The sequence below is a fragment of the Bubalus bubalis genome, chromosome 18, assembly GCF_019923935.1.
Source record: "Bubalus bubalis isolate 160015118507 breed Murrah chromosome 18, NDDB_SH_1, whole genome shotgun sequence".
NCBI classification, from domain to species: Eukaryota; Metazoa; Chordata; class Mammalia; order Artiodactyla; family Bovidae; genus Bubalus; species Bubalus bubalis.
In genome coordinates this window covers 2,336,146-2,349,206 of record NC_059174.1, presented here as the reverse complement: position 1 = coordinate 2,349,206, position 13,061 = coordinate 2,336,146, and the positions used below count along the sequence as shown (strand labels likewise).

At 52.1% G+C, this 13,061-nt stretch overlaps 1 protein-coding gene and 1 long non-coding RNA gene across 3 annotated transcripts in view; one reads left to right on the top strand and one right to left on the bottom strand.

Moving 5' to 3' along the window:
* LOC102393517 (craniofacial development protein 1) overlaps positions 1 to 5,236 on the top strand; it is a 105,702-nt gene extending 100,466 nt beyond the window's left edge. The window contains exons 7-8 of one of the 2 annotated variants that reach the window (XR_006545976.1): positions 4,721 to 4,836; positions 4,927 to 5,236. Coding sequence is in view for 1 of the 2 variants with exons in the window: in XM_006063341.3 (XP_006063403.1) it covers positions 4,927 to 5,017 (91 nt within the window). In the remaining variant the exon portion in view is untranslated. The remainder of the gene's footprint in view (positions 1 to 4,720; positions 4,837 to 4,926) is intronic. The other variant, XM_006063341.3, reaches the window with a different exon arrangement.
* Positions 2,494 to 11,662, bottom strand: LOC123330233. Its single transcript, XR_006545977.1, has 3 exons — positions 11,337 to 11,662; positions 11,122 to 11,208; positions 2,494 to 2,715 (listed from the first exon to the last, which is right to left on the bottom strand). It is a non-coding gene; the product is annotated as an uncharacterized LOC123330233 (long non-coding RNA).
* Between the last annotated feature and the right edge of the window lie 1,399 nt (positions 11,663 to 13,061).

The window sequence follows — 13,061 nt, the reverse complement described above, 5'->3', positions numbered from 1 at the left end:
ATGCTCTCCCTTTTCTCCCTAACTGAAAGAAATCTGAAGAGGTTTCATTTTCACCAAAAAGGTAGTTGCTTCCCACCATGTCAACTAAGAGAGGTGTCCTAGGAACACTACTTTCAGACAGCAGGGGAAACCTGGGCTTGCTTTCTTTCCATAAATAGCCTCCTTCCTCAGACTTCTCAGAAAAGGGGACCATCCCATCCACTCAGCTGATGAAAGAAAACCCTCAGAGTCAGTCCTAAAAGTCCAACAAAATTCTCCTGTGAAGTATTTGGGCCCCTCCCAGCTGCTTGCAGTCCAGTACCTCTTTTCTCCACGTGGCAACCAAAGTGATTTTTTTAACATGCAAACCATTTCCCTCCTTCCCCTGCTGAAAGCCCTTCAGTAGCACTTAGGTCAGCATTCACCTCCTCACTGGGTGTTACACGCCCTCCCTGAGCGTCCACTGCCCACCTCTTACTCTTCTGCCTGCCCGCGGCCGCCCAGCCTCTGCTCCACTCCTCAGATCCGCCTCCCCAGTTCCTCCTCCGTGGTGGGCTCTTGTTGGTCACTTGGGTGCCGCTCTCTACTCTCTAGCATAGCCCCACCTTAGAAACCCTCTATCACATCTCTCTGTTTGATCTTCCTCACACTGCCAACTGGTACGAGTCATCATGTTTTGTCTCATGTGCAGTAAGCTCCAAAGGCAGGGTCTGGATCACCTCCCCACCACCAGTACCTTCTAAGAGTATCTGCCCAGAGCAGGCGCTGAGCCGTTATGCAGTCTAGATGCCCATTCCGCTAGCTGTCAGGCGTCTGTGGTTTTGTTTGGAACCCAGCAGGATTAGAATTAACCCCCCAGAAAAGAAGGACATGGCATGTCGGAATGAGATCTCCACTCGGCCATCTTTTTCCGTCAGCAAAGTTGGTTAAAATGCCTGTACCAAAGAGGTCAGCTGCACAGCAAAGACTTGCTGCTTTTCCTCTGAGCCCTGCACTCCAGAACTCAGTCCAGTATTTCAAGATTCGTGTGGCCCTCAGGCCTCTAGCATTGCTTCCCTCTGTTCCTGTAACTGCTCTTACTAGATTCCCTGGCGGTATCCGCTATCAGCCGCGCGTCTCTCCTACTCTGTTGAGGTGGAGGCCAGCGGGCTTAGAAGAGGGATCAGTGCACAGAGAAGGAGAGGAAGCTAGGCATGGTCTTGGCTGCTGCAGCAATCAAACTGAAGGTCGTGGAGCGTGATGATTGGAAACCAGGTGTATTTGTGATTTGAAGAGGTGTGAAGGAGAGACCAGAGAAAATAATTTTCTTTCTTCAAAAAATCTATCTCTGTGACCCCCAAGAGTCACAGCCTTGAGGTGAGATGGGATGAGAGCAGTGCAGAAGAAACTTAATTAAAATCAGCGCCCTCTCACTCTGGCCCCCGCGGTGTGCTCTCCTCAAGGCTCGGGTGATGTTGGGCAGATTGCTTCTTTCACTCGCGTGTCTCAGGACAACAAGGCGCCTCATCACATCCCTCACAGAGCTCTGTTCCAGCCTCAGTGCCTGTGTTGCCTGTTGCTTTCTGGTGTTGATCCGCTTTCCTTCCCAGGTTTGTGCTGCACAGAATGCCTGCGGGCTCTGCTGGGGGCAGAGTGATGACCAGCCGCGAGATGTCCTCGTGTGCCCACTCAGACTCCCTGCAGCTGTCTGTGCTCTTTCTCCACACCTCACCCCCATTTTTTGGCCACTCCACTCAGCATTTGGGATCTTAATTTCCCAACCAGGGATCGAACCCGTGTCCCCTGTGATGGAAGGGCAGTGTCTTAACCACTGGACCACCAGGGAAGTCCCTACTCTTTCTTTTCCTAACCATAGGTCCGGAGGCCTCTCGTGGATGGTTGTGACTGTGTGGCGGGGCTTTTTTGTCTTCTTTCATTTTTCCTTCCCTCCTCAACAGCCTGGATCTCAAGGAAGTTGGTGGCAGAAAAGTAATTTGGGTTGAAAGATCAAAAAGATGACCAAGCCTATTGTGTCTAACCTGGTTCTGAAAGGAAAGGCTTAGCACATACCTTGGGTTTTGGTGCTGTTAGCGTATTTTGTGAGTGAAAGTGAGGAGCTGCGGCCTCTTAACTGGGCTCCATAGGGAATGGTGGCAGGAAGGGATGTCCCCACCTCCTCCTCCCAGTAGACTGAGCTGAACCAGGCTGGTCCCCAGGAGTGCTGGGCACAGACCAGAAAAGAACCTTTGCACTTGTCAGCTGGTGGTTCTCCTCGGAGACCGTAACCTGCTTACGGGGCCTGAAAACTTCGTGAGGCTCAGTTTAAATGGGTCATCCTCTTGGGCCACCTCGCAGAGCCAGCCTTCCCCGCGAGCCCTTCCTCCTTCTGGAGCACTTGGTCTCTTGGTCCCTGTTCCAACTATCCCGGCTCCTGAGGCTTGGGAGTGATACCATCAGGTCAGAAATGGAAAGCACAGAGCCCACAGTGCTTATTAGCCATTTCTGGTTTTATTGTTTACAAAGTACTTCTTATGGTGTCACTGTATTGTCAGAGGGGTGTTGTAATTCTTATTCGTGTTTTCCAACGAAGAAAAATGAACTGTCCTGCCCACAGTCACACAGTTAATGCTGGAACGACCCTCATCCTTGGCACCTTTTTGATCTCGGGGAGGCTGGCAGGGGCTTGTCCAATAGAAGTTTGGTTTCTGGTCCACTCTTGGCAGCAACCCAAAGCCATCACAAGGATCCTGTTAGCAGCTGCAGATGATATAAATGGAGGAGTGAAGTCGCCAAACCTGCCGGGATGGCCTTTGTCTTGGTTGCCCTTGAGAATTCAGTTGCCTTCTGCACATGTGCCCCCCTCTGCTGCCTGAGGCGTTCCCTAAACCCGAACTGTTCCTGCACCTGCCTGTTTAGCACCCAGCCTGGCCTTGCTCTTGATGGTTTCAAGGTCAGCTGGACCCGACACAGCTTCCAGGAACCTGTGAGGCCATTATTTATGCTTGGTGAGCATCTTAATTTAAGTATCACTTCCTCTACTTTAAAGGAAAGTCAAAGAGGAAAGACCATAAATGCTCAAAGCCTCGTGCTTCCTCTTCTGTCCCCGGGCCGCACTCTCAGGTGACCCTGGCTGGTGGCTCCTGAAGCATGCCCTGAAGTCTTCTCAACCACAGCACCGCCCCCCCCACTTTTTTTCCTATGGAAACCTGTAGGGGCAGTTAAGCACGCTGCTGTCAAAACTCTGATCCCCACTGTGATCTTCAGCCCGGGCCCGTGAGCTGGTGTGTGGAGGGGGGCAGTTGTGGGGCGACACAGCCCATCAGTCAGTTCCGGCTCACTGCCCCCACTGGGGAGTCGCGGGGCCCCTGGTGGGGGACGGAAGAGGAGCTTGTTGTGTGTGTCCACTTCCCGCCACCATCTCTCTCTCCTGCTTTCTCACTTTTATCAAAAAGGGTCCTCTGCACCCGGCAATGGCTTCCCCATCTGCCAGGGAATCTGAAGCCAGTGAATGTGTATTTCATTGGCTAAATTTGACAGCCTGACCTTGAGGGCTCATGTCAAGCTTACAGGCGGGCCATGCCCTTGTTTTTCCAGCCATGCCAGCCCCTCCGTGGCGGTTTTGACTCAGCTGCCGAGTTCCTGATCCTGGACTAGGTTGTTGTTACAGATGCTCGTAACATGCACCAGAGAGCTCACTGCTGCTCTTGAGTTGATTGCCCTCAGAACCCTGACTCTAGAAGCTGGCTTCCTGAAATGATGGTGGCCGCTCTAACTGCCGTTTTATGGAGCTGTGTGCTAGGCATTGTATGTACACTATTTTATTTAATCCCTGTGGCAGGCCTTCAGAGTAGGGGTGATTATCTTTTTTTTTTTTGGCAGATTAAGAAAGAGAATTAGCCAGGTTAGGAGGCTTATTCCGAGACACAGCCAGCAAGTCACAGGGTCAGGATTTGGCCCCAGGCCGCCACCCTGTCTGTAGTGAGGCACAAGGTTAGTGGCCACAGGCCTGCGGGAGAGCGGGGAGGGTGGGCTGCCCTTCACAGGGTGAGCTCAGCCGAGGAACACGGGGTCCTAAGCTGGTAACGTGCTCACCACAAATGAAATGACCTTGTAATCACAGATGCACATTTTCCGCAGTGCAACAAAGGAAAGATTAGCACAGAGATTCAATTATGTCTCCCATTTTCAGTGGCAATTTTGCTCTTTCAGTAGACTACTTGGCAGAAAGCCTCTCCCCCCAAGGCAAATGGCAGCGCACTTTATGGCCAGAAGGTGCATAAAAATGGAGCTGTATCCCACCGCTCACTCCCCGCGGCGCCTGCCACCTTCAGCCTGGGGCTTCCCTCCCACGGTGCCTGGCAGGCCGAGGGGCAGGCCGCCCGCCTTGAGGGCACCCTGAGTATGTGGGCCGTGGGTGCAGAGGCACTTGACCTCATTCCCTTGGAGGAATTCAGGGAAGCCTCCTCGGTCATCCCCACGAAAGTGCCCTGGCCCCATGTGGGTGGAGGACACACGGACAGGAGGGACGGGTGGGGGGAAGGGAGGGCCGCCAGCAGGCAGGTGCCCCGGACAGTGAGCGCTCGCCAGGGTCAGCTGCTGTGTAACCAGGTCAGGCTCCGAACTCGGGCCTGACTGAGCCCTGCTCTTTCCTTTAAACCTGGCTACACAAGCACGTTTTCCTGCCCCCAGCCGCTAATGTACTTCCCCTTGATAAGTTGTTGCTTTCTCTTTTTCATTTTACTTTTATTCACCTCTGAACCAGAAAGTTCCTTGTTTAGACCAAATGAGTGGTCTGGATGTTACTGAAAGAGTAGCGGCGGCCCCTCTGCCTGTGGTCACCTGCTTGCATTTGCTGTCGCCCGCTGAGCCCCAGGCCAGGTGGGCCCTTCCCCACGGGGAGAGGGGATGCTGCCTGGGAGGCGTTTTCTCCTACTCAGTCTGCTCACGGGCATCTTCATTTTCTTCCAGGTACATCGAACGAAAAGCTTTTCTAGACCGAGTGGATCACAGGCAGTTTGAAATCGAGCGAGATCTCAGGCTGAGCAAAATGAAACCCTGATGTGATGGGGAGCCCCCGCAGCTCAGTCCTCTTTACTGCGTGAGCCTCTTGTGTGTCTGTGAGATGTTCCTGTGTTTCTCATCGACTGGCTCCCAGCAAGGTCCTTTTTTCTACACTGAATTTCTGTCTTTGTATCTTGATCTCACGTGATTTCATTTGTTTTACTTTTAATAGTTTGTCCTTTCAAAAATAAAGATTAAAAAAAAAAGTACAAGTTGATCCTGTGAGAGGCTGGTGAGGATGATACCACTTGCCTTCCCTTTGTTCTGCTGCGAAGTCCACAAGGCCAAGCCCGTTCCTCGCAGGCCTGTCTCGGCCGCTTTGGAGAAGAGAGCGCGCGGCCCGCTCACCGTGGGCCCGAGAGCAGGGGCTGAGACGAGGCTCGCCATGCTGGCGTGATGCCGGGCCCCACGCTTCTCTCCTGACTGGACTCCTCTACCCGGATACAATGTAAGGATGTAAGGCTGAAAAATAAGGATATGCCATCACTGAATTAGAGATCTTTCTTTTCCTTCAGCCTTTCTCCTCTCCTAAAGTTAAAGTCAACTTCCCATGTGTTCTCACCTCAATAATTCTTTGATTGGGGGTTTGTCAAAGAAAACTCCAAAGGACTCTTTTTTTTTTTTTTTAAACTCGTTAGAAGATTTAAATTCCAAACTTCATATTAATAAAGCAGTAAACCTCACAACCTGCCTCTGGGGGCGGGTGGGCGGATGTCCTGAGTAACATGGACAGGGTTAAGGGGCCGTAGGGCTCCAGAGACTGGAATTCAGATCCTGCCCGTACATCTACCAGCCCTGTGACCTTGAGCACAGCTCAGCTTTCTGAGCCTCACGAGGTGGAGATGAGCTAGTGACACGTGCAGGGAACACGCTTAGGCCTCCCCCTCCGGTCCTCTGATACATGGCAGACTCTCACACAGCCAAGACCAGGCTGTCAGCCCTGCGCAGTCGCACGGTTATGACCCTCGTTACTCGCTGAGGCCAAGCTGGGTGATGGGGCTGACTGACGTGTGTGCATCTTCGATACAGGATCATCTTTTCCATCAGAGTCTTCTTTGAACTGTAGCCAGCAATTTTTAAGAACAGGTGGATAATAGTTTATCTAGCTCTTCACGTCCATACTTAGTGAAAACTGATCTGCCTAACTCCCAAGGGAAATAACATCCCTTTCCAGGAGTCAGGAACTGCCAAGGAAAATGTCTGCAGGAAGTGGGGAGCCTGAGTCAGCGCTGGGAGGCAGCTCGACAGTCCTTTGCCAGGCACCGGGCACCGCCCTTGGCCGTGGCGGGGACGTCCGAGGAAGGCGGCCAAGGACACTTCCTGGCCGGTCTGTGGAGTCCAGAAAAGCCCTGAGAGCTGAGTTTCCTGGCCTCGCTCTGGCCATCAGTCTTCTAGTCCCAGATGAATGCATTTGATTTCCATGGCTTCGTGTACTTTCCCGTTACTGAAAAAAACCTGCCCTACAACAGCATAACGTCAAAGAAGAAAAACAGGCCTCTTTATGTGTTCTGTTCACCTATTTTAAAAAGGAACGCAGTGCTCTAATTAGGAACTCTGCATAAAGTCCCAGGAGAGAAGGGCAGCGTTGAGAACTAAGTCTTGATTGGGCTGTGCGCCGTCGGAGCTGAGCGGAGAGAACCAGACAAACCCCAGGGCCCGAGGTCACGAGAACTGACCGGGCCAGCAGGCCCGCTGGTGGCTGGTGCCACAGGGGGATACGGAAGACCTCCAGGAAAGGGGTGGCGTCACGGTGCTGCCGGCAGCCAGGAGGCACGAGGCAGGCCAGGGGACGGGGTCTCAGGTGCCGTGCCGTCTCTTGGCCTCAGCAGGAGGTGTGTGTGGCGTGGCTCTCAGGCGTAGTTGTCTTCTGGCATTTAACGGGAATTGCTGAGGCATGTTGGGTAGGAGCCCATGACTTTTTTTTTCATTACCAAAAAACAAGTGAACAATAGGAATTGGTGTAAGATGGTGAACTCCAGGGGAAGCATTTAGAAACTCTCAGTTTCATCAACACATGACAGACTGGTCCCATGTGCCTGATGCTTTCTCCCGTTTTTCCTGACCAGGAGAGGAAACTCGCCTGAGGTCAGATTGTGAAACTGACAGTGGTTACATCCACGTGGTAGGCTTGGAGGGCAGGAGGCAGGCAAGATGAAACAGCCTCTTCTCACCTGCCGGATCCAGCTCCCGATTGGAGGATTCACATCGGAAAGGAAAGATTAGAGTGCAAGGGGACAGAAGAGCCAAAAATGAAGGACGCTTACACTTGAGAACAGTGACAGCTGGCACACTCTGGTGCCAAAAGTATACCAAAGGCGTGGGCACACGGGCTTCAGCTTCCAGTCCCCGGTGCCCTGGGGCAGCATCGGAACCTCTCCAGGGAGAGTGTGCCCCACGGTGCAGGCTGGGTCGCCCTCTCCTCTTCAGGATGCCGCCTGGTTTCAGCGAGGAGGGGCTGGTGCCCAGGTGACTGTACTTGGAGGTACAGTCGTGGTATCTTAAATGCCATCCCACTGCACCTCCTTCCCTGGGGGTACCAGTGTGCCCGGGGTTCCTGCTTTGGCAGGAAAAGTCTTTGCCTCAAAGTGTTTTTTTTTTTTCCTGTCGCCTTTTTGTTTTTTTATGCCGTCTCAAGGCAACTTAGATCCAACAGTACTACTCCCAGATGCAGTCTTTGTGCGTAGGCAAGTTGACCATGAGGAGAGTGGGCTGTAGACGTCCAGAAGATTCCTCCCTGGTTCTCTGCAGCCTGGAATGGCCCAATCCACAGAGACCCCCTTCCCAAGGCTCCTCTCCAGGGTCAGCCTGTGAGCTTGCATTACTGTGCCCTCAGAAGGCTGATAGGGTGCCGGATCTCTGCTCAAGTAAGGGACAAGGTGGCTGTGTTGGGGAAGGAAGGGGAGAAACTAACGTAACAGGAGGAGCATGCAGACAGTGGGTTTGGCTCCCTGTGATCCGGGATGAGTCCCTCCCTCTGCGTCTTAGATTTTCTTGTCTTCAAGAAGTTTTCTGAGAAAGCTTAATAATCCTGCTCTGCCTACCTCACAGCGTTTTATTAAATGAAATACACTATCCAAGTGTTAAGTTACTCTAATTAAATTGCACACTTGGCTCCGAGCTCCCCAAGACAGCCAAGCTTCTGTGAGTATAAATTAGCACCACCTTGAAGAGCACTTTGGCGCTGCCTCAAATCTGGAGCTGCACTCGGCCCATGACACAACAGCTCTGCTCCTGGCTTGACATCCTGGAGGAGCGCCAGTGTGGGCACAGGGAGGCAGGCTTATTGGTGACAGGGAAAACCTCGAAACCATCCTCTGGCCATCAGGAGAAAGGGTCAGTTGTGAAACAGCCACACAGGAGAACACAGTACAGTGGTGAAATGAAGGGACCAGGGCTACACGCATCACAAGATGAGCCTCGTAAGCAGCTTTGATGCACAAAATGCCTAACACACAGCCCCAGTCACACAAGTTCAAAAGCATGCAAACAGGTGGTGGTTCCCCGACACTGAATGCTGCTGAATTGTACACTTTAAAATGGTTAATTTTATGTTATGTGAATTTCGCCTCAATAAAATTTTTTAAACATGAGAAAGATTGTATATTGACTCTCTCTATATATACTATGTAATTATATATACACATATAAATCTATGTAAGCGAATGGGTGATGACACTAATCTGAGCGTGGTGGTTACCTCTCATGGGATCGGGAAGGCTGTACAATCAGAGACAGCAAAGGAGCTTTGTTTAATGATGTGGTTTTATATCTTAAATTGGGAAATGAGGACACAGATAATTTCTTAACATTATTCACTACACCTGTCTATTTATCTATACTATTTCAAGATAAAAATGTTTTTATTATCTATTTGGCTACGCCAGGTCTCAGTTGCAGCTTGTGGAATCTGGCTCCCTGATCGGGGATTGAATCCAGGCCCCCTGCATTGGGATTAGCCACTGGACTAGCACGGAAGTCCCAAGATAAAATTTTTTTAGAGAAAGGCAAGCCCACATTTAAATTTGCATCACCTCTGTCAGTCTCTTTAGGGAGAGAGAGGGCCAAGGCGTGGACAGTCCAGGGATGGAGGGTTGCCATGGGGATGAACTTGCTGGGTGTCAGGGAGCTCTCTCTCTCTCCTGTTCTGGGCTAGCAGGCGTTCCAGAACGATCCCTGCTCGGCTTTTGGAACATTCCCCAGGACAAGAGTGATTCACGTATGTAGCTCCACCTCAGCTCCCCTGTCTCTGAAAGCAGGTTGGGCGGCTGGGGAAGCCGAGGGGTCGGAGCCAGGCCGCATGCCCCACCCCAGCACAACCCACAGTGCAGGCCATATGTCAGAAGCATGCTGCGGCAGGCCGCGGCCTGTCAGATGCAGACACGTGGTTTCTGACCTGGGTAAATGAGCTTGAATTTAAAGGCTCCAAAATGAATTGCAGTCAGTGTCTGGGTGTTCTAGTGGAAGTCATGGAGCTGCCTGTCTTCAAATTCTGCCCAGCACCCTGAGCTGCCCCAGGGCCACAGCTGTGACCTGAGGCTGCTCTCAGCTCCTCAGGGTACAGAGGCGTGTTGCTGGGCCTCTGCAGGGAGGCAGGGAGGGAGGGAGCCACCTTCCGCCCAGCCCCACTAATCTCTGCTAATGATTTAATGCCTTACTTGTTCCAGTTAATGCCTGTACATTAGTAACCTAAGCCTGCCCGCATCTGAGGCACCCTGACTGACAAACGGAAGACGTGTGTAAGTCAGGGAGCTCTGGGTGCCTGAGGTTGTGACTGTGGCGGGGTGGACCGTCTGCGTCCCAGGCGTCCCATAAGGTTGCCTCATCCCTGCCGTTGTCTCTAACTGGACCTCGCAGTCTGGTTACAGCTGCCATTGAGCTCCGTTACAGGACCTTTGACTTTGAAGTTGGGTCCCGCAGTCACACACACACCCAGCCCTCCTGCACCAACAGTGTGTGGTGCGACGTGTGTGTGTGTGCCCTTGAGACCGCTGTAGACAGCTGGTGGTAGAAATGCAGGTGTGTTTTCCAGAAAATTGTAAATACCCTATGTGGTATGATACAAAATAAATACATCTTTCATTTTTGTGCAGTTCCTGGCACAAAGTCCCTAAAACACTTGCAATTTACTGTCTGTGTCATCATGAGATGACACCTGGGGAAACCGAAGTAGCTTCAGGATGGATCTGGTCGCCAGGAAAACCACCCCTGTGACTAGAGGGTTAGAACTTCCAGCCCTCCCCTCCCCGCCACAACCCCCGATCTCTGGGGAGGAGGAGGAGGCCAGGTGTCAGTCAGTCATCGATGGCTAATGACTTAATCAATCATGCCAACACAATGGAACCTAAGTGAAGCCCCATAAACAGCGAAGCGTGGGGAGCTTCCAAGTTGCTGACCACATCCATGTGCCGGGAGAATGGCGCTCTGCCTCGGACCCCTCTGGACCATTTTTATAAACTGCTTGTAAAGAGAGCACCTTCCTGAGTCTGTGAGTTGTTCTAGCAAACTATCACACCCAGTGCCGGGGACACGGGCTCCTCGTGTGCAGCTGGCGTCTGCAGTGGGCACAGTCTTGGGTGACTGAGCCAGTAACCAGTGGGGTCTGCGCTAACTCTGGGTGGTTAGTGACAGGACAGAAATGAGCTGTTGGACGTCTAGTTGGCGTTAGAGAGTGGGCTGGACCCCATGTTTGTCTCACTCTTCCTTTCACACCAAACATCTGCCACAGGAGACAGTCACAGTGTGACAGTCAAAGACAGCCTCACGGGAGAGTCCGCACACCCTCACCCCAGCCCTGCTGACCCGCTGGTGCCCTCAAGTACGTGGCTTGGCCTCCTCCTCTGCCCCCGTTTCTGCATTTAACACTAGGAGTCTGCATGTCACACAGGCGGCCTTGTGATTCCTATGTGCTCTTAAGTTTGAGAACCTTGCTTATGGCCTCTCTACCTAGAAAAAAATCTGTAAGCCTCCAGCTATGTCTTTAGGAAAATTCCATCTTCCTTTATTCTTGCCACTTCAAACAATTCAAGCTTCTAAATTGCTGACACACCAGCGAACCATAATGAGCCAGCCCAGGCTTCCTCCCTGCTGTTGGCCGAGACCCACCTGCAGTAACTTTCTCCTGCTTTCAGAAGTCCTGGGAGGGAAGCTCCTTAAAGTTGCGGGTAACTGGAGCAGTAACTGAAGGAAAGCCTGGGAAATAAGTGAACATTCAAGCCACAGAACCCACCCAGGTTTCAGCAAACAGCTGCAGAGGCAGCACAGGGCTGCCAGGTTGGCAGCAGAGGGCAGGACCCACGCGCACGCGCGCACATGCTCACCCCAGCTAAGCCGCGCGTCTCGTGTGTCAGCGAGGGTGCCTGCCAGCTTGGAGGAGACCCAAGTCACAGAGGCACAGCGCGCCTGTCACAACCAGTCCCGCGCGAGGCAGACGGCCCACCTCCCCGGCTGCCCGGCCAGCGCCCGGCCCTCCTGCCGGCGGAGCTCTGCCTGCCCCCGGCTTGTCCTCTCCTTCCCCGCCTGAGGGACCTGTTTTCTCTTCTGACTGTCAGAGCCAACCAGTCATCGTTGGAAAATCTGGAAGCACTGCATCTCCAGAGAAAACTGCTGTGTACATTTGGGGATACTTTTCAGTCCATTTCCCTATGTTTTTACATACCTTTTCTTAACACAGTTGGAATTATACTCTACCTGTGAAGCTCACTACAGAAGCTATTAACCACATATGGCAATTTCCATTGAAACTTTAAATTCATTAGAATTCATAATTCAGTTCTTCAGTCCCACTAGCCAAAGATTTCAAGTGCTTACCAGTCACGTGACCGGGGGCTACAATATTGGACAGTGCAGGTACTGAATGTTTCCATCAGCATGGAACTCTGTTCAACCACCTAGTGTGTGCAGTTTTGTATTCTTGTTTTAACCTGTGATATATACCGTGAGCCATGAACCATGCACCAAGCCATTACCATGAACCATGAAAAGTGTACATCCCCACTCTTCAAACATTCTTTGTTATTTTGCTGCTGCCAAGTCACTTCAGTCGGGTCCGACTCTTTGTGACCCCATAGACAGCAGCCCACCAGGCTCTGCCGTCCCTGGGATTCTCCAGGCAAGAACACTGGAGTGGGTTGCCATTTCCTTTTCCAATGCATGAAAGTGAAAAGTGAAAGTGAAGTCGCTCAGTCGTGTCCGACTCGTAGTGACCCCATGGACTGCAGCCCACCAGGCTCCTCCGTCCGTGGGATTTTCCAGACAAGAGTACTGGAGTGGGGTGCCATTGCCTTCTCCCTTTGTTATTTTAAATGACTGCATAATATTCCATTGTGTGCTTGTATTTATGTCATCAATCTTCTCTGGCCACCGAGGTTGCCCGCCTTTGTTGCTCTACACGATGCTGTGGTGAACTGCCTAGTCCTGGGTCTGGACCTGCATCCCTGACCGTTTCCAGATCCCCGCCACAAGTGAAGCTGTCATCACAAGGAAGGTGCAGGTTTTTTCAAGGCTTTGAAATATGATGCCAAGTTACCTCCCAGAAGGGTCTCCCTCTCTCCAGCAGGGCGGTTGTGCCCCTCTCTTCCTATGTAAACTCTCTGAGAAGACAAGATTCGCAAGGACACTCGTTCTGCCTGTTTGTGAGCACAGTGAGTTTCTGAGCCAGTGCTTTGGGCAAGACGTGTCCATAACCAAAGGGAGAATGGCCCAGGGAAGACTGGCCTCAATGGTCCATGAGTACTAGCACCTTCTGCAGTTCCAGCCCAGGGCTCTGTCTCTGGAAGAAGCATTTGGACTGGGCGGCTGTGATGGTAATTTTTTTGTGCCAACTTGACTGGGCTAAGGGATGCCCCGGTAACTGGGGAAACATGTCTGAAGGGGCTTTCTAGAAATGAGTAGCATTTAAGTGGGTAGACTGACACTGGTGAGAGTCACCAGTGTCGATGGGCATCCTCCAACCCACTGAGGCCGTAGGAGAAGGCCAGGCGAAGGAAGGGCAAGTGTGGTCTCAGACCCCCAGCTAGTCTCGCCCTGAGCTCAGACACCCGTCT